This window comes from Mastigoproctus giganteus, chromosome 13 (assembly GCF_048544385.1).
Source record: "Mastigoproctus giganteus isolate SK-2022 chromosome 13, ASM4854438v1, whole genome shotgun sequence".
NCBI classification, from domain to species: Eukaryota; Metazoa; Arthropoda; class Arachnida; order Uropygi; family Thelyphonidae; genus Mastigoproctus; species Mastigoproctus giganteus.
In genome coordinates, this window is record NC_143587.1 from 14238900 (window position 1) to 14264549 (window position 25650).

General features: G+C 36.6%; 1 protein-coding gene across 1 annotated transcript in view; it reads right to left on the bottom strand.

Annotated features, from left to right (window-relative positions):
- LOC150075776 (NEDD8-conjugating enzyme UBE2F-like) overlaps positions 1-25650 on the bottom strand; it is an 84432-nt gene that overhangs the window by 47045 nt on the left and 11737 nt on the right. The window contains exons 2-3 of the mRNA XM_090387945.1: positions 11106-11239; positions 10166-10329 (exon numbers count right to left, since the gene is read on the bottom strand). Of these exons, the coding sequence (XP_090244071.1) occupies positions 10166-10329; positions 11106-11229 (288 nt within the window). The 5' untranslated portion in view covers positions 11230-11239. The remainder of the gene's footprint in view (positions 1-10165; positions 10330-11105; positions 11240-25650) is intronic.

Here is a 25650-nt window from a genome sequence, read left to right on the forward strand (position 1 = left end):
TGAAGTTTAACTTTGACAAATGTAAAGTACTACACATGGGAAACAGCAACCCCAGAGCAACGTATCAACTCTGTGGTACTACACTGACAGTGGTAGAGAATGAAAGGGACTTGGGGATGGTTGTGCAGGCAGATATGAAGTTCTCTGAGCAGTGCAGACAAGCTGCAAGAGTAGCTCATGGAGTATTGTCAATGATATACAGGAATTTTTCCAGCAGGGATAAGGAGGTGATTATTCCATTGTATAAGGCAATGGTCAGACCACACCTAGAGTACTGTATACAGGTCTGGAGGGCTCATTTCAAGAAGGATGTAGAGCTGCTGGAACGAGTACAGAGAAGGGCAACAAGATTAGTGAATGGAACAAAGGGGTGCTCTTACGAAGAAAGGCTTAAGTTTTGCAAATTACAGTGTCTGGAGACTAGGCACCAGCGAGGTGATCTGATAGAGGTGTATAAAGCCTTGAATGGTTTAAGCATGCTCAATGCTGATGGGATTCTTCCTCTAGCTTAGAAAAATCACCTGAGAAGGCATAAATTCAAATTGAGGAAAGACAGATGTAGGATAGACGTGCGGAAATTTGCCTTTAGCCAGCGGGTGGTTGGTTGGTGGAACAGACTTCCATCCCTTCTGGTGGAGGTTGATAGCCTAAATAAGTTTAAGGCTCAGCTGGACAGGTATTTTGAACGAACAGAGGGGTGAAGTGGAAGTGGGTTTTTTTTTTTTTTTTTTTTTTTGGCTGATGCTGCATAAGCTTGCTTTCTTGCATCAAATGCCTCTACTAATGCTAATGCTAAAAAGTTCTGCAAATTGCAGCATCTGGAGACTAGGCACCTGTAAGGTGATCTAATTTAAGTGTATAAGGCCTTGAATGGTTTGAGTAAGTTCAATGCTGATGGGATTCTTCCTCTTGCTCAGATTACTCATCTGAGGGGATGTAAATTCAAATTGAGGAAAGACAACTGTAGAATAGATATGCAGAAATTTAACTTAAGCCAGTGGGCTGTTGATAGTTGGAACAAACATCCATCTGTTGTAGTGGAGGTCAATGACTTAAACAAGGCAGAACTAGACAAACACTTGGAGTGAATGGATTGTTGAAATGGGAAGTTTTTTTTTTTTTTTTTGTGGCTAATGCTTTATAAGCTTGCATTCTTACATCATATGCCTCTTCTAATGCTAAATCTGTTTCTTAAGAGAAAATATTTGTAGCATCCCTAAAATGCGATTTAGGTGTATGATTTTTTAAAATTTAAATAATAGATTTTTTTTTTTTTTTTTTTTAATTTATTAGTATATGTGAGACAGTTAACATTAAAAAAATTCCATTGGGCACAATCCTTTTGAAATTATCAATAAGAGGGTTGCTTAGCCATAGATGCATGTGAACTGTGCCCTTTTCCACTATCTTTCTGAAACCACATTTCAACCATCTCCTCAGTAAGGTGTTCCAGGAACTCCTGGATTAAAATCAAAATGTTCAAATGCATCACTGAAAGGTTATGGTTTCTGTTAAAAAGATGTGATTTTCCAATGCAGAACATGGGGATTTTGTATATACTATAGATGAGTATTGCGAGAGTTTACATACCAAGTCAGGTGAAACCAGACTTCAGTGGAGAAGATAATCCAGTCTATCATCTGAGGATGGCATTCATTTTTTCTAGTAACCATTCACAATAATGGTTTTGTTTTAGTGGTGGCAAATTCTGTACAAAGTGCATGTTGTGCAGCAAAGTTTTAATTTTCTTGATGCTGTATGATATTCCCCTTTGTTACAAGCCTCTGTTGTGACTTATGTGGATCCCTAAACTGTGCTAAACACTTGTCAGCCAACAGTATGTGAAAACATGACTAGCAACATTCACATTCAACTTCCCTGAAAAGATTCCATATTTTTTTTTTTTTTTTTTTTATGAAAACCCCAAACATGAAAGGCATCAAAACCTATAGTACTCAGTACCGTGCATGGGTTGAAGGAGAAATATGGGGAGAGGGGGATGCCGGAAACTTTGCTCTAGAGACTAAACTTGGGTTTCACCACTTCAAGCCTCCAATAAGCAAAGTGGTGGTATTTCACCGGTTGATATGTTTTGGTGATGCCTTACAACACTAAAATTAGCTACAAAATTCACATCAAATAGTTTCAAACTTACTCTGTTTTGAAATAATATCCCATCATGAATACATGCACCTCTATGCTGAATGCCACATTCATTTACCACTTGCATGTTCTTACAGGTTTTCAATCTGTAAGAACTACAGGTTTTCATCAGATGGTGACACCATGCACAGAATAAAAATTGTTAGTGTAAATTTGATGTCTAGCACTAAACTTGATTATTTGCATTTTCATTTAAAATGCAAATGCTGGGAGTCATTGCAGTACAAGTAAACACATGGGTTGTGTTAGGGTAGCTAAGAATAGGAACAGGTGCATGTATACTTGCATATACACAAATGCTAGGAGTTTGGTAAATAAATTTGACGAATTTGAGGTATTGCTCAAAGTATCAAAAGCAGATATTGTTGGGATATCAGAGACATGGTGTCACACAGATATAAGGAATGCAGAACTGGAATTTGGGGAGTACAATGTGTACAGGAAGGGAGGAGGAGGGGGTTATGCTATTAGTTAAGAAACACATAAAATCCAAGGAAAGGAAGCCAGCGGAGTCAGTTTAGTGTGACATAAGCATTGGGAGTTAAAAATTGAGTAGGAGTGTGTTATAGGCTTAATGACTCTGATGAGTATAATAAGAAACTGTACAGGGAAATATAGTGGGCCAATAAATCAGAGAGTCTTATAACGGGGGATTTTAATTTCCCAGATATTGACTGGAATTTGTGGGTTGGTCACTCACACACTAGCAAGGCTTTTGTCGATTTATTGGATGATTGTTTTCTACATCAGCATGTTCGGGAGGCAACTAGAGGGAGTAATACTCTTGATCTGATTATCAGTAGTGATTCTTCATGCATTAAGAATCTGCTGATAAAGGAACCACTAGGTGGCAGTGATCACAGTGTGCTGAAGTGGGATTTACTCAAAGAGGTAACTACCATCAGGGGTAAAGGGAAGGGTTTTTTGCTTTCGTAAAGATGAATACGATGGTCTGAGAGAGTATTTAAATTCTATATGGTGGAACCAACTGATGATGTTACCAACAGCAAATTCAAAATGGGAAGCATTCAAAGAATTTATCTTGGAAGCTACTAGGCTTTACTAGGCTCTAGATAAAACTAAGAACAATATTTCTTAGTTTTACCAACTAAGAAATATTGTTCAAGGTTTAGGCCTAAATGGATGTCAGATGAACTAATGAGACATATGGCAGAGAAGAAAAATGCATGGGATACATAAATTAATGGGTGACATGGAAGCCTATGATATATATATATGCTTGTCTGTAACCAAGTCACAAAGGAGATTAGGCAGGCAAAGGCAGATTATGAGAAATGTTTGGCAAAAGATGCAAAGAAAAACAGAGTTCTTTACCTATGTAAACTCTAGAAGGAAAGGGATGAATCAGATTGGTCCACTGGATATTGATGGTTCAACTGTTGATGATCCCTGCTCAGGTGGCTAACAAACTAAATGAGTATTTTGCATCTACATTGATACATGAGGAGTTATTCAGGGTTGTTGTTATTGTTATTTGGTTTTTAGGAGCATTAGCAACTAAGACCATATTGCTCCGGGAATATGCGGTGGTCATTCCCTGACCTTTCCGCATCCTCCGTATTTGGTGGTGACGGGCTCAAACCCCGGTCTAATCAAGAAGAGTGTGCTACGCTCTGCTGCTCCTTCCCACCTAGCTATGGAGACGCCGGTTATTCAGGGGAATGCCAGAGGTGTATTAAACTCTGGAAGTAAGCTAAATAATCTTGTAATAACTGAGAGTAAAGTGGAGGAGAAATTGTTGAAGATAAACATAAAAAAGGCACCCGGGGTGGATGGAATCTATCCAGTTATATTAAAGAAAGCAGCAAATTAAGTAAGCAAACCCTTAGCCATAATTATGAGAGCTTCTTTGGACTCAGGGGAGTTACCCATGGACTGGAGATGTGCAAATGTGACCCCAATTCACAAAGGAGGATCAAAGAGTGACACAAGTAATTATAGACCTGTTAGTTTAACTTCTGTTCAAGAAAAATGGAGGCACTGGTTAAAGAAGCACTGCAGGATCATCTAGACAAGACTTCAGTTATAGCTCGGACACAGCATGGTTTTCTCAAGGGAAAGTAATGCCTGACCAATTTGATTGGATACCATGATGTGGTCACAAAGGAATAACTTTGATATCATATATTTGGATCTCAGAAAGACTTTTGATACTGTTGCACATGGAAGACTGCTGAACAAATTGGAGCAGTGTGACATTGGAAGCAAATTGCTGCTATGGATAAAGGAATAGTTGAGTGGGAGAAAACAGAGTGGTAATCAATGGACAAATTGTACGCAAATTGCTGCTTTGGATAAAGGGATGATTGAGTGGGAGAAGACAGAGTGGTAATCAATGGGCACTGCTCATCGTGGACTAATGTTATTAGTGGAGTCCTTCAGGGTCTATTGTTGTTTTCTGTATTTATAAATGATATTGATGATGGTATATCAAACTTAATGTTCAAGTTTGCAGACAATACAAAATTTGGCAGGGTTGTTAAGGACACTAATAATAACATGCTGCTGCAACAGGATCTAGAAAAGTTGAGCAGATGGGCTGAGAGGTGGCAAAAGAAGTTTAACATTGACAAATGTAAAACATATGGGAAGCAGTAACCCAGATTAACGTATCAACCGTGTAGTACTACACTGACAGTGGTAGAGAATGAAAAGGACCTGGAAGTAATTGTGCAGGCAGATATGAAGCTTTCTAAGCAGTGCAGATGATCTGCAAGAGTAGCTCATGGTGTCCTGTCAATAATAAACAGGAATTTTTCTAGCAGGGATAAGGAGGTGATTATCCCCTTGTATAAGGCAATGGTCAGGCCACACATTAGGTTCTGTATACAGGTATGGAGGCCTCATTTTAAGAAGGATGTAGAACTGTTGGAATGAGTACAGAGAAGGGCAATAAGATTAGTGAATTGAACAAAGGGATGCTCTTCAAAGAAAGGCTTATATTTTGAAAATTACAGTGTCTGGAGACTACGATTAGAGGGGAAGAGGTATTCTGTGTGTTATCAGACACTCAGTCTAAAACACTGATGGATCCAATATCTTTCTATTACAGAAGATTTAGAAGTCTGGTTGGTCTGCCTTCCTAAAATCCACTCATGCACACCTCGATGGTAAGCCCTGTTACGTCACTTAGGTGGAAATGAACGTGTAGAGTGGTTCTTTTCAAGACGCCTGGTCAGTGTGAAGAGGAATAGACTAAACCCTCCAGCATATGACAGCAGAACGAAACAAGTGGCCCTCAGTCCCCAGCGGCTTTCACTCCCCCTCTTACAGCAGCAAGAGGATCAGAGTGGAAGCAGAGGGTGCTAAGAATCTCTGGGTACGACCAGGTTGCCATGCACGGAAACTGAAATTGGCCTGTTACATCTCATCGCTCAAGACAGGATATTAGAGCTGGAAAAGGAATTAGAAAATGTGAATTGCAATATCATCGGTTTGGCAGAAACAAGAAGAAATGAATCACTTATAACTTTATCAAGTGGAAATCTGCTGTACACCAATGGAAACAGTGAAAGGAGTGAAGGTGGAGTTGAGTTTCTTGTCTATAAAGATTTAAAAAACAACATTTTGGAATTCAAAGGTACATCAAGGGTGTCAAGGCTAATACTCAAGATTTCTAAGAGGTACAAGCTAAATTATATAATGATTTATGCACCAAAATCGAGCTATGATGATGAAGAGATTGAAGAAATATACACCGAAATTGAGTCTAGATGAGCAGAAAACCCACTATTATTATTACCCACTATTATTACACTATTGCCGACCGGGCTAGCCGGGTAGGTAAAGTGCCTGCATGGAAACCCAAAGGTCTCGGGTTCGATTCCCGCCTCGGGCTGGATATCACGATGGTGCCGAACCAACCGGTTGGTTGGATATCCCGGCCACGATACACGAAGGAAGCAAGAAAAAACTGGTTCCTTCGTGTATTATTGATCACATCATACGAAATAAATAAAATTACACTATTATTATGGGGGACTTCAATGCTAAGGTTGGAAAAAGACAAAACAGCGCAGAAAGGAGAACTATAGAAAATTTTGGGATTGGTGAAAGAAATGAAACTTGTGGAATTTGCAGAATCTCAAGGACTGTCAGTAATGAACACTTTTTTTCAAGAAAAGGGTGAACAGAAAGTAGACATGGGAGAGTCAAAATGGATTAACAACTAATGAAATCGACTTAATCCTCACTAACAGAAGATATATCGTGAATGATGTTACCATCCTGAATAAGGTAAACATTGGAAGTGATCACAGAATGGTAAGATGAACACTTCATATAGATGTAGGAAAGGAAAAAACTGACTCGAGTAAATAATACAAAGGTCTTTGAGATAACAGAAGAGGAGAAAAAGCAGTATGTACTGGAACTTAAGAACAAGTTTGAGCTTCTGCAGACTGCTCAGGACCAAGACGTTGACGACGAATATTACAACTTTCTGAAAGTGATAAAGCCCAAGAAACCTATAGGAAAAAAGAAATCCAAAGAAGAAAAAATTAGTCCAAAAAAATTAGAAATCCAAAGAAGAAAAAAAGAAACACTTGTCATGATGAACCGAAGGCGACAAATGAAGAGCAAGATAAACACTGACAAGGAAAAAATAGAGTATACTGAGTTATGCAAAGCCATTAGAAAGAGACTCAGAGGACATAAGATTTAACACAAGAAAAGTAGAACAAGCATTAAGGGAAAACAAAGGACTTAAATCAGCAGCCATGAGCAGTAATACAGAAAGACAAATGATACTGAAACTGAAGAATAGCGATGGTGTACTTATAAATAGCAGAGACGGCATAAATCAAATAGCAGAAGACTACTATAGAGAATTATACAAGGAGCGAGGGATTGATGCCAGCAGTGGGGAAGATGAATTGCAAATTAGCAACACATATGACATACCCGATATTCTTCCTGAAGAGGTAAAACATGCATTGAAGAAAATGAAGAATCAGAAAGCCCCGGTGGAAGATGAAGCTAGTGTAGAGTTGTTAAAATTGGGAGGAAGAAACATAACAAAAACTGGCACGGCTCTTCACAAAGTGCATTAGATAAGGTGTGACACCTAAGGACTGGAATAATGCAATCATTGTTTTGCTGCATAAGAAAGGAGATAAATCAGAAATTGGAAATTAGACCAATTAGCTTATTATCTCACATCTACAAGTTGTTCACAAGGATCATTATTAACAGATTAGAAAGAATACTTTATGAGAATCAACCGAAAGAGCAAGCTGGCTTTAGGACAGTATTCTGAACTATGGATCACCTTCACATAATATCACAGCTAATGGAGAAAGCAAATGAATATAAAACACCATTATGCCTGGCATTTGTGGATTATGAAAAAGCATTTGACTCTATGCAGCATAAGGCAATGTTTTGGGCACTGGAAAGACAAGGCATAGATAACCCATATATTATGATTCTGAAGAAAATATATGAGAACGCTACCTCCTTTATTAGACTAGACAAAGACAGTAGCAAATTTAAAATCGAGAAAGGAGTTCGACAAGAAGAAAAAATATCTCCAAAGCTGTTTACTGCTGCCCTTGAAGAAGCTTTCAGAAGATTAGACTGGTCGCAGAAAGGAGTCAATGTGAATGGAGAGAGTACCTAAACAATTTACGATTTGCAGATGACATTATGGTCATAAGCCACGATCCCAAAGAATTAGAATAAATTTTGGATGGATAGCATTCAGGAAATATAGTCACATACTGAAGAGCAATATCCCAGTTTGTCTGAAACATAAAATAGTGAACCAATGTATACTCCCCACCATGACTTATGGAAGTGAAACTTGGGTACTCGCCAAAAGAATGGAAGAGATGCTGAGAACTACACAGCGAAGAATGGAACGAATTATATTGGGAATCAGACTGTTAGATAAGAGAAACACATGGATTAGGCAGCAAACTGAAGTAAAAGACATTCTTATCAAAACTAAAGAACTAAAATGGTCTTGGGCAGGACATATAGCTCGAGGACATGATGATAGAGGGACTAAGAAAATAACAGACTGGTACCCAAGAGGAGCTAGAAGAAAACCTGGAAGACAGCGGCGGAGATGGATGCATGAAATTCATGAGTTTGTGGGCAGTAAATGGATGGCCATTGCACAAAACAGAAAGAACTGGAAAGTTGCTGGAGAGGCTTTCATCCTGCAGTGGATTGAAAATGGCTGATGATGATGAGACTAGGCACCTGCAAGGTGATCTGATTGAGGTGTATAAAGCCTTGAATGGTTTGAGCATGCTCAATGCTGATGGGATTCTTCCTCTTGCTCAGAATAAACACCTGAGAGGGCATAAGTTCAAATTGAGGAAAGACAGATGTAGGATAGATATGCGGAGGTTTGCCTTTAGCCAGCGGATAGTTGGTTGGTGGAAGACTTCCATCCTTTGTTGTGGAAGTTGATAGCCTAAATAAATTTAAGGCTGAGCTGGACAGGTACAGTCAGTCCTCGTATAGCACAATAGTTGTGTTCCTAGAAACTCTCGTGCAATGCAAAATTGTGCAATAAAAACAACAGGCCCTATGGGAAAAATAGAGTTAAGTGATGACCACCCAAGATTGAACACACATTTGTAACCAAAACATTACCAAACACAACAAATAATCATAATAAAATACGTAAGTATTTTATTATGACTATTACGTAATAAAATATTGCTAATGCTTCTATCGTAAGCAAACTTGTTTTTTGTTTGATTTTCTATCCAAACAGATGACAGCCGTTCCATTTCTTCCAATTCTTTGTGTCTTAATCTAATGGATTTTAATTACACTTGAATTGTTCCTGCTATGAAAGTTGTTTTTATTTTATCTGCATTCTTTGTAATTCTCGACATTGCCTCGTTCAGGTCTGTAGCACGTGCAATATCACAGTCTTTCATTTTGCTCAAAGCGTTTCACAATTCCATATTTTTTCTCTATCGACAGAAGTGGACTGGCCATAAGCCTTACTGGGGAAACCCCGGTGGGCCACAGGCTGGTGTGAATTTGGCCATAAACCATAGTATGAGGCCACTATAAATTTTCTCGGGTAAGAATTTTTGAATTTTTCGATATTGCTTTTCTTTTTCTCTCTGAATCTGCAGTGTCTTCACCAGGACGCTTCCTTTTCACACCTTTTAAGTATTTTACTCATTTTTAGGGAATAAAGCACAATTACAAAACTAGGAGGCACGTTTCATACACATAAACAAAGCTGTGCATGTGTAGCAACTGAATAAACAACACCGTAAAGACAGGGATACACAATTAACACCTCACATTTTACTAAAGCACATTTCTAGGGGTTACTACCATAAAACAATAAAAACAATTTCCAGTTGCGTTTCTGCTAGTGGAATCTGTTATAAACTGGTAGTAAACTCTATCTAATTGCATTTGCGATTATACCGATAGCTGGAATTGTGTGGGTTTTTACGTTATTATGGCGAAATGTGTTTCCCCTTCACTGATATAAAAAACAAATACATTTTCAGAATCTTCTCTTCATTCCTATCGTGTTGCGTTCGACTGCCATTTCTTGTAAACACAAGGCGAATCGTACATAAGCGAATTTGGTTCGTGTTATATAAGATATCGTTCCCCTATTTATAAATCGTGTATGATCGAATTCATGTAGTGTAAACACATGTTATATGAGGACTGACTGTATTTGGAACGAACAGAGAGGTGAAATGGGAGTGTTTTTTTTGGCTGATGCTGCACAGCTTGCTTTCTTGCATCATATGCCTCTACTAATGCTAAAAAATGACACAGGGGATTGGGCACTTCACATTATTTGAAAACTGTGTCAATAAAATTAATTTTCTTTGAAAAAAAAAAAAAAACTTCCTGTTTCATTATTTCTAACTTTCAGCATATAATTTCAATCAGTATATTCAGGTTTCTAATCATATATAATTGGAAAAGAAAAGATAAAACCATTTTTTTTCTCAAGGATTATCCATCATTATGTACAACTTACAACCATATTATAATCTTCTGGAACTTCAATGACAAAATGAAACTTTCCTCCTTGCCAGAAACCTTCATCAGGCATTACAGTCATCTCAAACTTGTGAAGTTCATTGGCATTCTCAAATTTAACTTTACAGGTAGCTGGTAGATTTGCTTCCATTTCTTGTACTTCTATAAGACACAGAAAAAAAAATTTATACTTTATCAATGGGTTTACCCTAAACTGTGTTGAAATTAGAAAGAACATCTGGAAGGCACTTACAAAAGTAGATGAAGCTTGTTAGGCATTCTTGTTTCCTTTACAGCTAATACTTTCTTAATGACAAGCAATTTTGAAATATACAATACCAAAAAAACCAAATAATATAAAATAAAGTTAAGTTTTGGAAACTGTTGCATGTACCTAAATTCTGAAATTTGGACGTATCAATGAGTCTAAAGGATTGCTATTTTTTTATATATCCAATGCCTATGTTTACAGAAGAATAAAAGAGTGAGCTAAACAGATTGTTAAGCAATCTCACCACATCAAGAAGTACAATAAAAAGTTAATTACATTAGAGATTTTAGAGTTTACCTCTGGAATAAATAAAGCTTAATAGCCGGAGAATCTCTAGTATGGTCTAAAAACTTTTTATAACAGAAAAACAAATTTGCAAAATTTAATTCTAATGGCCATCTTAATTATTGAATTGTCATTCCTTTGCCAGCACTTCTTCATATAGTAGCCACAAATAACATTAATAAAGGATTTGTATTATATTTGTACTAACAGTTATACAGATTTTATTTGCATTACAAGATAATATTACATAACGTGAACAGTATCATGTAAGTTGAGCAAACTGATAATGGTTTTTCTATAAGACATTTTAAAGAGAACATTTCTATCAATTTATTATCAGTTTCAAAAATATTAATTATTAACTAATAATACACACACACACCTTTAATAAGGAGCCTATCTCTTACTGAAACACGACGCCCAGATGGCACTACCCCACTATCTCTTTGAATGGAACTTTGTTTTTCTTCAGCTTCCTTCTTCAATTTTTTAGATAAAGTAATCATGGTGACTTGCCTAAAAGAAAAAAAAAACAATGAAATGTAAAATTTTTATTAATTCTGGCATATAATCTTAGTTCTTTTGCAATACCAGCTACAAACTAAGCATGGAACAATGAAATATATGCTAAAAAATGTTGTCACCTAATAACAATATTCTCAACACCATATTATGTTTCTAAGTTCCTGGTATTAAATTTTAAGATCAGCTACCCCTTTCTACTGTTACACAGTTCCTTCACTGATTATCATGTTGTCCTCAATTGCTATTCTTTCTTTCTTTCTTTCACTTTCTCTCATCATGTGCAGTGTTCATTAATGCTACTCTCATCACTTACTTCTATATCACCACAGCAATTAGAATAATGAGAATGACTGCCATTTTCCTGGAGCATGTTCCTAACAACAAAAAAATGAACACAAAAAAATATTTAAGTAACAATCACATGAATATTTTGTGTGATTCACAAAATATTCATGAACTGGACAGGCATTTGGAGGGAATGGTGTATTTTTTTTTTTTTTGGCTGATGCTGCATAAGCTCATACACATGCTTTCTTGCATCACATGCCACTACTACTACTATTAATTGCATGAAAATTTAAGAATTATGGCTGACAAAAAAAAAAATAAATAAATAAAAGTATCATGCCACTTGTGTAACTACAAAACTATAGCATGACTGACTTGATAAAAAAAAATTAAAACAATGAACAAAATCTCCCCACTTTTAAATCACCCCCCCCCCTTTTTGAAAAGGGAATACTAAACAGCATATGCCAACATGCTTGCTCACAAACACTGATCCAAGAAAAATTCCCGTCATTAATTGGTGTACAATTGCAATCAATATTTCTCAAACAGTGGGTCTGAATCTCCAAAGAGGTTGTGAGTTTTTTTTAAAAAATAGCACATAGCCTATCAGTACTAAAACTAAGTCCAAGAAAAAAATCACTAATTCCGCTGCTAAGTCTTAAGTGAAACCATTCAAAAGGACTGGAAGCAAAAAAAAACATCTGACAAATATACTTACATATCAGAAAGGCATTTGACACTATTCCACATTAAAGACTACTGTACAAACTGGAGCAGTGTAGCATTAAGAGAAAGTTTCTGCTATGGATAAAGGGAAGAAGACAGAGAGTGGCTATCAATGGACACTGCTCTTCATGGACTAATATTATTAGTGGAGTTTCCCAGGGTGCATTGTTGTTTTCCATATTTATTAATGCCACTGATGAAAGTATGCCTAAGTTTGTAGAAGATATAAAGGTTGGCAAGGGTGTTTAATGACAGCAAATCAGGAAATGCTATGCAAGATCTAGAAAATTAAGCAGATGGGGGTGAGAAGTGGCAAATGGAGTTGAACATTGGCCAATGCAAGGTACTGCATATGGGTAGCAGTAATCCCAGAATAACACAGGAACTCTGTGATAGCACACTCAGGGTAGTGAGGAACAAAAGTGACCTGTGATTAATTGTGCAGTCAGACGAAGTTCTCTGAGCAGTGTAGATGGGTTGCTACATAAAGGATAAGGATAAAGGAAATAGGCCAAACTTCCGCACATCTAGTCTAAAAATTGAGGAAAGACAGTTGTAGAATAGATGTGCAGAAGTCTGCCTTTAGTCAACGGGTAGTTGATTGCTGAAACAGACTTCCATCTATTGTTGTGGAAGTTGATAGCTTAAATAAATTTAAGGCTAGACAAACATTTGGAGTGACCGGATGGCTGAAATGGGAAGGGTTTTTTTTTGGCTGATGCTGTATAAGCTTGCTTTCTTGCATCATATACCTCAACTAGTGCTAATGCTAACATGGGAAGGATGTAGATCTGTTAGAACTGGTGAGAAGAGCAAGATTAGTGGGGGGGGGAATAAAAGTATATTCTTAACAAAAAAGACTTCAGTTTTGAAAATTGTGGCATCTGGAAACTAGGCACCTTCAAGGAGATCTGTTTAAGACTTTGAAAGGATTTAGTAAGTTAAATGCTGATGGCATACTTATTCTTGCTTGGACAACAAACATGAGGGGACATTAATTTAAAGTGGAGAAGGACAGTTGTAGGATAGATATGCAGAAATTTGTTTTCAGCCAGCAGGTAATTTGAATAAATTCAAGTAAGGATCAGACAAATTATTAGATGAACAAATGATGTGGGAGGTGTCTGGTTTTTTTTGTCTTTTTGCTTGCTTCCTTGCCTACTAATACTATATAATAAAATAGGCCTTATTTTGGTATAAAACTGCTTAACAGCTTCTAGAATTACTTTCCTGAACACTTCCCATTTGGCTTTTGTTAAAAATATTCTATCATGCTGGAAAGAAATTAAAAGATGCCCAAACCATTGCTACACCTTGTGAGAACAAAATATCTTTCCTTTGCACTTTGAAACAATCATTTTTATTTATTTATCCCACATCAGTACAGAATTGAATTGATATATTTTCACAAAGCAATGAAATAAACTTGAGAAGACAATATATATCAAAGTTAACTCTGGGGCACATGTTTCAAGAGTTACTGGAGGGGTCCATCAGGCCCTATTCACTTGCAAATATTGAAATTAGTCTTTTCTTTTTGCCAAGAATCTAAAAATAATATAAAGTTAGATTCGTTTTTTTATGGTAGAAGAATTCTCAAATTTCCAATTTTTTGGAAGAATTCCCAATTTTCATTTCAAGAATTATTGGAAAACTGAAATGCTGAGTAAATCAGCATTGTTTTATTTAGACAAAATTTAAGTTGACCTATCAGGATATAAAACAGATGGAAGCAAGGAGGGAAGTCAGCTATTAGCAAGGAACCAGAAACTCGGGCTGTCACACAAGAAGCCAGTGTTCCCATTCTGTGCCTTTTCAAAACAGTTTGACTTTTATAGATTAAACTTTGCAACTGTTGCATGTATTAGTGCAAGAAGAATACAACCAGGAAATTTTGTGCAAGCCAGATGCAACTACTCCATGGATTGAGAGAAATTAACTCTCATCCTTTATTTCAATACTTATATAAAATATGAGAGTTAGCAATATAGCATCACTAGAGGCATATCATACAAGACAGCAAGCTTATACATCAGCAAAAAAAAAAAAATATATAAAAAACTACCCATTTCACACGCCCATTCTCTCTAAACGTCTGTCCAGTTTTTACTTGAATTTATTTAAGATATCAACTTCCACAGCGACAGAAGTTTGTTACAGCAATCAGACACCCACTGGCTAAAGGTAAATTCCCACACATCTATTCTACAACTGTCTTAACCCAATTTGAATTTATACCCCCTTAGGGTCATAATCCGAGCAAGAGGAAGAATCCCATCAGCACTGAGCTTGCTAAAACCATTCTAAGCCTTATTAGCATTAGTAGAGGCATTTGATGCAAGAAAGCAAGCTTATGCAGCATCAGCCAAAAAAAAAAAAAATTAAATAAATAAAAAATAACCACTTCCACTTCACCCCTCTGTTCGTTCGAAATACCTGTCCAGCTGAGCCTTAAACTTATTTAGGCTATCAACTTCCACGACAAGGGATGGAAGTCTGTTCCACCAACCAACCACCCGCTGGCTAAAGGCAAATTTCCTCACGTCTATCTTACATCTGTCTTTCCTCAATTTGAATTTATGCTCTCTCAGGTGGTTTTTCTGAGATAGAGGAAGAATCCCATCAGCATTGAGCATGCTCAAACCATTCAAGGCTTTATACATCTCTATCAGATCACCTCGCTGGTGCCTAGTCTCCAGACACTGTAATTTGCAAAACTTAAGCCTTTCTTCGTAAGAGCACCCCTTTGTTCCATTCACTAATCTTGTTGCCCTTCTCTGTACTCGTTCCAGCATTTCTACATCCTTCTTGAAATGAGGCCTCCAGACCTGTATACAGTACTCTAGGTGTGGCCTGACCATTGCCTTATACAAGGGAATAATCACCACCTTATCCCTGCTAGAAAAATTCCTATATATCATCGACAATACACCACGAGCTACTCTTGCAGCCCGTCTGCACTGCTCAGAAAACTTCATATCTGCCTGCACAACCACCCCAGGTCCCTTTCATTCTCTACCACTGTCAGTGTAGTACCACAGAGTTGATATCAATGATAAACTTCATTTGCCACCTCTCAGCCCATCTTCTCAACCTTTCCAGATCCTGTTGCAGTAGCATAGTGTCAGTAGTGTCCTTGACAACCCTGCCAACCTGCGTATCGTCTGCAAACTTGGACATTAAGCTTGATATACCATCATCAATATCATTTATAAATACAGAAAACAATAATGGACCCAATACTGAACCCTGAGGGACTCCACTAATAACATTAGTCCACGATGAGTAGTGTCCATTGATTACCACTGTCTTCTCCCCCTCAACCACCCCTTTATCCATAGCAGCAATTTGCCTCCAATGCCACACTGCTCCAATTTGTGTAGCAGTCTTCCATGTGCAACAGTATCAAAAGCCTTTCTAAGATCCAAGTATATAATATCAAAGTTATTCCCTGCATCCAGTTCTTTTGTGACTGCATCATAGTATCCAATCAAATTGGTCAGGCAAGCCTTCCCCTTAACAAAACCATGCTGTGTCTGAGCTATAACTGAAGTCTTGTCTAGATGATCCTGCAGTGCTTCTTGTCTAGATGATCCTGCAGTGCTTCTTGTCTAGATGATCCTCCATTAATTTTCCGGGAACAGAAGTTAAACTAACAGGTCTATAATTACTTGTGTCGCCCTTTGATCCTCGTTTGTGAATTGGGGTCACATTTGCACATCTCCAGTCCATGGGTACTTCCCCCGAGTCCAAGGAAGCTCTCATAATTATGGCTAAGGGTTTGCTTACTTCCTTTGCTGCCTCCTTTAATATAACTGGATAGATCCCATCCACCCCAGGTGCCTTCCTTGTATTTATCTTCAACAATTTCTCCTCCACTTTACTCTCAGTTAATACAAGATTCTCTAACTTACTGCCAGAGTTGAATACACCTCTGGCATTCCCCTCGCTGAATAACTCCTCATGTGTGAATGTCGATGCAAAATATTCATTTAGTTTGTTAGCTACCTGAGCAGGATTATCAACAGTTGACCCATCGATATCAAGTGGACCAATCTGATTCATCCCCTTCCTTCTAGAGTTTACATAAGTAAAGAACTCTTTGCTGTTTTTCTTTGCATCCCCCTTGGCAAGGATTTCTCATAATCTGCCTTCGCCTGCCTAACCTCCTTTGTAACTTGGTTACAGATCAACTTGTATCTATCATAGGCTTCTGTCACGTGTTAATTTGTATGTATCCCATGCAATTTTCTTCTCTGCCAGATGAACTATGTCTCATTAGTTCATCTGACATTCACTTAGGCCTAAACCTTGAACAATATTTCTTAGTTGGTATGTAAAGCCTCGTAGCTTCCAAGATAAGTTCTTTGAATGCTTCCCATTTTGAATTTGCTGTTGGTAACATCATCAGTTGGTCCCACTGTATAGAATTTAAATACTGTCTCAGTCCATCGTAGTCGCCTTTACGAAAGCAATAACCCTTCCCTTTACCCCTAATGGTAGTTACCTCTTTGAGTAAATCCCACTTCAGCACACTGTGATCACTGCCACCTAGTGGTTCATTTACCTGCAGATTCTTAATCCATGAAGAATCACTACTGATAATCAGATCAAGAGTATCAATCCCTCTAGTTGCCTCCCGAACATGCTGATGTAGAAAACAATCATCCAATAAATCCACAAAAGCCTTGCTAGTGTGTGAGTGACCAACCTACAAATTCCAGTCTATATGTGGGAAATTAAAATCCCCCATTATAAGACTCTCTGATTACTGGCCCACTTCCAGCTCACCAAATTTATTTACTTCTAGCATTGGTGTAGTGCAAGTATACACTGAGTAATCACTGAATTATGACCACTGCTATGAAAATTGAATGCGACCTGTTGACCAAGTGAGGTACGAGAGTGCGCAGTTAGTTGACTACGTAGCACAAATAAGGTGTCAGTGGTTCAGTAGGTAGTAAAATTCCAAGCGTGATGGGTAAAAGGAAGGATTCATCGGACTAACTATTATTACACATTTAGGCCACCCGAATAATTAAATTCATCTGCCGTGCTGTGTCTTATGTCTCTTAATTGTGTGTGTTCTATGGTTGATTTGTTTGTTTGCTGGACGAAAAACTCCAGTCTGGGGAAAAAAAACCATGTCACCTGTTTATTGGGCTTTTTTGTTAGTGAAATCTATCATAAACGGACAGTAAACTCGATCTTACTGAATTTGCGATAATACTGACAACTGGAATTCTGTGGGTTATTATGGTGAAATGTGTTTACACTTCCATGAAATCTTCAATCATATAAAAAAATTAATTTTCAGATCTTCTCTTCATTCCTTTTTTTAAAGCTTTGTAACTCATTACTCTGTTTTCACTTGCACGTATTGTGTTACTTGCAATTTGTGTGCCGTGTTTTTTGTTATTGATTGCTTATCTTTTTACTGTTTTAAATTTTAACCCCCACCCAAAAATGTTAGTGAACAGAAATGTAAACTAGTTCATATGTACATATTACAGTACGTATTAAGTATTCCGATTATCACGTATATTCTTCTGATTTTCACATATCATTTAATTTTTTAATTGGTAAGGTAATAAAGGGTAAATTTGTGCTCAATATATCTTTGCTTTTATAGCCTGTGGATAATATTCCTCCTAATTTCGCTAATTAGAATCAAAATTCAATTCACAAATGTGATCACAATGACTGGCGCTTACTGCACATCGTATAGTGAACAGTACTGTACTTTACTATGGTGACTCCATCGTAACGTGATTTGATTGTACAGTGAACCAATTGTAAAGGGGGGGTACATTTTATTTTTAACTATTTACGTGAAACTTTGGATAATTGGGGCAGCCGCTTAATCGGGCCAAAATGCACTAGTCCCGATGTGTCCCAAATAACCGGAATGGACTGTACAGGCCAATTCAAAAGAAATTTAGTGGCACCCATTTCCGAATTACAGTAAACCCTTGATTTAACGGATCGCACAAATAATAATACAGTAATGTACATATTAATCTCAACCATATGTTTTTTTTTTTAGGTTACACAAAACTTCAGTGTTATTAATTAAAAATTTATAATAATTACCTATTTCCATTATAATTACCTACTTTTATTTTTATAAAAAAATTCAGGAAATTGTTTTTTATTCTTTCTGAAAACGTATTCAAATAGCTGTTTTCCCAGATTATAGATAAGAGCAGGCAGTGACTTGTGAGCTGAACGTGACTCAAGACACTGAACTGCGGGTCTACCAACTCACTTTGTTTCAGTCTCAGTCTGCCTCAAGCTATTGTGCAGTCAGGTTGTATAGTGTTTCTGTGATTTCTGAATTGTGACTTTATTTATTAAATAATTTTGCAATCCTTACAATTTAAATAATTGAATGGCATCAAGTGATAGAGGAGTTAAAAGAAAACGTGTGACCTTAAATGTGGCACAGAGATTAGAGCTAATTGAGAAATCAGAACAAGGTGTCTTAATAGCACATGTTTGCAAAATTTACGGCGTAAAAAAACAAACTGTTTCTAATATCCGTAAATTAAAGGCCAAATTGCAACAATTTTATATTGTACAGTACTGTATATTGTATTAAAGCTTTTTTTTTTACATTAAGAACAATAAAAAATGCCCCCCATGCGCAGGGCCTGTGACTTTGTGCCGCCAGTAAGCAAAATCCAATTTGGCGCCCCAAAATATTTCGATTAAAAAATAAAATACGTAAATAATTATTAATTTATTGAAAAAGAAAAGAATTACAACATATTTCACATATAATATAATGAAACAAGAAACATCATTTGGAAATAAACTTTAAATTCTAAATCACAGTAATCATACTCTATCACAATAATAAAATAAAAGGAAAATTATAATGTTAAAAAAAAAAAATTACAAATCTGTTTCCTTGCTTTAAGAGATGCGAATTTATTGATTATTTCATCTATGTTTATTTGTTCCAAATGATCATTTTCCATTGAAATTATTGCCAAATTAGAAAGTCGTTATCACATTGTCAATCGTAAATAAATTTTTCATTAATTTTAATTTTGAAAAACTCTGTTCACCTGAGCCAACTGAAACTGGAAAAATTGGCATTAGTAGTGGCATATGATGCAAGAAAGTAAGCTTATACAACATCAGCTAAAAAAAAAAGGGGGGGAAAAAACCTGTTTCCCATCTGCTCCAAAAGTTTGTCCAATTCTTGCTTCAATTTATTTAAGCTATCAACTTCCACAACAACAGATGGAAGTTTGTTCCATATTCAACCACTCGCTGGCTAAATGCAAATTTCCAATCAACCGTTCTGCAACTGTCTTTCCTTAATTTGAATTTGTGCTCTCGCAAGTGCGTAATCTCAGCAAGAGGAAGAATCCCATCAATGTTTGAGCCTGCTCAATCCATTCAAGGCTTTGTACACTTCAAATAGATCACAGTCTGCAGCTTTGTTCCCCTCATTTGCATAAATTTTTATGCAAAATTTAGACTCGTTATGATCAATGTCACTTAATTTATTACGTAAATCTTTGCAAAGATTTAAGAAATTGTTATATTACCATTTTTTTAAATTCAGAAATATTATAAAATATTTTAAATATTTCTATATGTTTCATATTTCTAAACCTTTCAGTTAACGAGAAAACTGTTGTGTCCATAATTTGAAAGAAAAAATTAATTTTGAAAATTTGTAGTACATTCATAATCAAAATGACGTCTTTTCAATCTTTTCCTTACAGTGGTTACTTGTGGAAACGAAGTAGTAATGCCAGTTATAGTAGCCATATTATTAATTTTTTCAAATGCTTCCTCTATTCTATTTACCTGAAAATATTCTGTGATTTCTCATTGGTAGGGGTGTAAAGCAAGGATGTTCCATTTCTCCCGTACTATTTGATTTATATGCAGAAGCACTGATGAAAGAGTTCAAAGAAGAGCAGAAAGAAGGTGTAAAAGTAGGAAGGGGGAAGATAAAGAATAAGATTTGCAGATGGCTAGACAGAGTGCTAATAATGAAGAATTACAGAGTTCCTTGGACATCTTGAACAGCACAATAAAGGAGTAAAATATGAAGCTTAACAGCAATAAAACCAAGGTAATGTTAATTTCAAAGTGGCTGGGAAGAAGAATCAAAACAAAATTAGATGGAATAATATTGGAAGAGATAGACAGATACTTTGGAAGCATAATGACAGAAAATGGGAAAAGCCTGGAAGAAATAAACACAAGAATTACAATGGGAAAGAAGCATTTAGTAATAGAAAAGAAACTATTGAGAAGAAATTTCAAGGAGGAATTAAGAAAGAAAATGATAAAAACATTAAAATGGACTGTTGTACTATATGGCTCCGAGACATGGACACTGGGAAAGAGGAGATTAGACACCTAGAAGCTTTTGAGATGTGGGTGTGGAAGAAAATGGAAAGAGTGAGAATCAGATTTTGCAGAAAGTAGAAGAGAGAACATTTGTAAAAATTTAAGGAGAGAAAATAACTTTAGAGGACATGTATTGAGAAGAGAAGCATGCTGAGGAAAGAGATTGAGGGGGTAGATGCGTGGGAAGAGAATGTTGGGAGAAGGAGAATTGGAATGATGGATTGGAAGGTAAGAGGAAATTATGCAGGAATTAAAAGTATAGCACAAAATAGAGAAGCATGCCTCAATGAAGCCCTGAACATGCCTAAGGGCAGAGAACTTGAAGAAAAAGATTTTATAATTGCAAAATATAAATATGAAACACAGATCTGGATAAGCAAATTAATGTGCCTGCAATTTCATGTACTGTATTTATTTCAAATGAATTATTTGCCTGTCGTGTTGAATACTGGTAAACGATGGAAGTCGTGCTGACTGTATAAAACAATCAGATGACCAGTGCGACTTCTGGATATGTGGGAGAAGCGGTTGAATAGGTTTTAAGAGTAACACTATGTTGCATAAGCCCTTTGTTCTTAATTCGTGCTTAGCAGCAGCACTAATTGATTCAATAGCCTCAATAGGTGCGAACAATGCGTCCCCAGTAAAGTCTCTCGTAATCCGTCCATCATATGGAAATTTTCTTCGTTCTACTGAAACTATTATAAATGTAATTACCCACGGGAATTAAAAAAAAAAAAAAAAAAAAATTCACAAATATCAAATTTCTCTATAAAGAAGTTTGTTAAACAGAGGTACGAATTGTATATGTCAAAATTTTTTTTGCACCTTCCTGAACTACCACCTGTAAGTGATGCTTACCTCTCCTACCCACTTGCAGCGGCCCTGTCCCCAGGTTACATTCAATTTAATGGACACCCCTTCTCCCCTATTAGTCTGTTAAATTGAGGATTTACTGTATGTGACTCCTCGATTTCACCAAGGTGGAAATGTGGCCTACCAACAATATGTGACCAAATGAACTGAAAATAATAATTAATAAAATAAACTGACCATTATGCCCCATTTTGACAGAGGACCACAAGGCCAATAATAGTCATTGAATCACTGCATTTCAAACGCTACACAAATCCATGCAACGATGGAATGATACTAAAATCAAATCGCCGACGCAACAGATTTGAATAGCGGCAGTCTTTATGCAGTGAAAAATAATAAGACAGAAAGCCTCGCATGACTAAACCATACGAGTGACAAAACAATAGTTGAACTGAAAATATATTTTTCAGTTCAATTAATTAGTGAGATGTCACATAATTCAGAAACTGGTACATTTGGGGGGGGGGGATACCAGTAAATTTCTTTTGAATTGGCTCGTATTTTCTAAATTATTATAGGTATATTGCTTCAACAGTACCCTCTTCTTCTTTATTCCCCCCCTATTTTACTTTTTTTTTTGGTAAAGTTCATTTCCTTATTCAATCAGCACAATGCTCATGTGTGGGCTCACGACAACCCACACGGTGTGAGCCCCCATGCGACAACATCACGTCGCAATAAATGTGTGGGCAGGTATGGTCGGTGACTGCTTAGTCTGCCCATACCTGTTACCATCCCGCATGAACTCCACTAAATATCGGATCTTTCTCGAATAAGTTCTACCAGGGTTACTTGACGATGTTCCAGCAAATGTGAGACGCAACATTTGGTTTCAACATGACGGGGCGCCTGCCCATTATGAAAGGTGTGTATGTTCGTGACCATTTGAACAGGCATTTTGGGCGTCGATGGATTGGCTGTGGTGGACCCGTGGCCTGGCCCCCCATGCTCACCTGATTTATAGAGCCTTGATTTCTTTCTGTGGGGGGCACCCAAATCTATCGTGTATGAATCGCCTGTGGAGACGGAAATGAATCTCATGGTGAGACTCGTCTGCGCTGCTGCTACTGTCAGAAAAACTCCAGGTGTGTTCGACCGTGTCCACCAATCCATGCTGCGTCGGTGTCACGCATGCATCGCATCTCATGGTGGAACCTTCGAGCATCTGTTGTAACATCATGAAATGCATCCGTCTCGTACTCCATTGTTAATATTATGTCAAATAAATGTTTGCCACTAATTACTTTCTTGTGTCATTTCTGCTTCTTGTGCCTCTGCTACTACTTTCCCGTGATGTTTCCGGTTATGGGTTCCTATGCGATTTACATTCCTTTAGATGTTACATATCTCCCCTAAACGTTTGTACCAATATTTTTGGTGAGACACCCTGTGTATGCGTGTGTGTGTGTGTGTATATATATATATACCTAAACCTCTTTTTATGTGAATTTTTTTACACGAATTCGGAGTTGCGCAAATTGGGATATCAAAAATAATTTTTTTACGCGATTTTTTATTCACTTTTACGCAACCAACCTAAAGTTAGTTAGGAAAAAATCAGGCGTAATTCAAGAAAATTACGAGAATTTTGTAGAATTGCATTCTTGTTTCAATTAAGAAAATTCTAAATTCTCCGAATTACATAACTGACTGCGCATAAACAGAAAAAAAAAAAAAAAAAAAACCAGCAGTTGTTTGCAATTTGAATTTGGTTTCTCGTATCAACTTAAAAAATTCTTACGAATTTCATTTATTGGGAATTCCCCGAATTACATAACTGACTGCGCTTAAAAAAGCAGTTCTCAGCAGTTTGAGTAGACAACACAGTTACTGTATTTTTTGCATTTGCATTTTTTAAGCGAAATCAGAATCGCATTATAAAATTAATAATTTTGCCAAGAAATAATAAATGGTAAGCTACATTGTATGTAATTTTCAAACTTTCATTTCATTAACCGAAGATTTTAATCCAGCCCTCACATGATGTTGCTGACAACCAAAAAAATAAGAAAAGCCGTTTCCTTGGATATAAAAATTAAAATTTTAGATAGTCTTCAAACTGGGAAAGGTGCGACGGCTGTGAGTAAGCATTTGGGTCCATGAATCAACTATCAGATCTATAAAGAAAAATGAAGAGGCTATTAGAAAAGCGGTATGTTCTGGTATAAAATCATCATCATACACAAGAGATGTTGTTCTAGAAAAGGCTTTAGTGATGTGGATAGAAGATAATATACAAAAAAGAATGCCAGCTGACGGAAATTCCATCAAGCAATCAGCATTGAGATTTTACAAACAGATTAAAAAACTGCAGCCAGATACTTCAACTCAATCGAGGAAAAAATATGAATTTCATGCAAGCAATGGTTGGCTGGCTAAGTTTTTAAAAGACATGCTCTTCATAATATAAAAATTAAAGGCGAAACAGCTTCTGCTGATGAAACAGCTGCTAAAGCATTTCCGCAAAAACTTGCTAAAATAATTGAAGATGGAGGTTACACTCGTGAACAAGTTTGGAATATGGATGAAACTGGCCTTTTCTGGAAAAAAAATGCCAAACAGAACTTGCGTATCAAAAATGCAAAAAACTGTTGGTGGGTTCAAAGCAGCAAAGGATCGCATAACACTCCTATTTTGTTCGAACTCTTTAGGAGATCGGATGTTAAAACTACTGCTTATAAACTGATCGTTAAGACCACGGCCAATGAAAGGCGTAGATGTTCAAAAATTGCCAGTTCATTGGATAGCCAATAAAAAAGCTTGGGTAACCATTGATATTTTCACTGAGTGGTTCCACAAACATTTTGTGCCAGAAGTTAGACGCTATTTGAATGACAAGTGTCTCGAATTTAAAGTGCTTTTGATTCTTGATAATGCACCTGGTCATCCTGCCATAGAACACCCAAACGTGCAATTTTGTTTTCTGCCACCCAATACCACATCATTGCTACAACCACAAAAGTCACATATTGCGACTTTTAAAACATTGTCAGATAAACATTTCAGTTCGTTTTGAACAAGCTAAACGATGACGAAACACTGTCAGTTATGGATGTGTGGAAAAAATTTTCAATTATGGATTGTATTGATCAGGTTCGATTTTCGTTATCTGAATTGAGACCAGAAACTATAAATGCATGCTGGAATGCTATTTGGCCTGTAAGTGTTAAAGAGAATGCTCCTGTTCCCTTCAGTCATACTGCAGAATTCCTCAATATAATAAGTTTAGCATGTGAAATTGGCGGAGAAGAATTTGATGATCTTACGTCAGCAGATATCGAAGAATTGTTAATTGATAAACCTCTTAGCGAAGACGAAATAGTGGAGATTGTTTCTGAGACTCCTGAAAGCAAAGAAGTTAATGATAATGATCAAGATAATCCTACTTTTACTGCTGATATAATTAAAGAAGGTCTTAAACTGGCCAGTAATTTAGGCAATTATTTTGCCCGACATGATCCAAATGAAGATCGTGCTGGGAAGTTTTCACGTGAGCTTAAGTTGTTAATGTCTTCATACAGAGAATTATATTGCAACTTATCTAATGCATCAACACATCAATTAATAACTGAGTTCATGGCTAAAACTACTAAAACAACCAGTGGTACTTTTGTTCAAAACACGACAAGAAGAATTCCACAAGTTGAGGCGGAAGCCAATGACAATAATACCATATCTTGTAGTTCTAGTGATATTACAGTCTCACAAAAACGAAAGCTTTCGTGTTTATTGTCAGAAACTGATAGCAAATAACAATTATTATAGAATCCTTAGCAAACAACTGAAATGAATGTTTTTCTTAAAGTTATTAAAATTCATTATGTGTGTGTGTGTGTGTGTGTGTGTGTGTGTTCTCCGTGAAATGTAAATAAAAATCTTATAATCCTAACGAATTTAATGTTTGTTTTTTTTCATTATTTTGCTTATATTTCAGGTTTGGAACCAATCTTCACTTTTGCTATGGAGTCAGTAGTTCTTTTTACGCGTAATCTTTAGGAGCGTACTATCATGTAAAAATAGGTTTAGGTGTATATATATATATATATATAAAATATTTTTTTATATTTTGACCAATGTTTCGCAGACTCCCTGGAACTGGTCGACAGACCCTCAGGGGTCCGTGGACC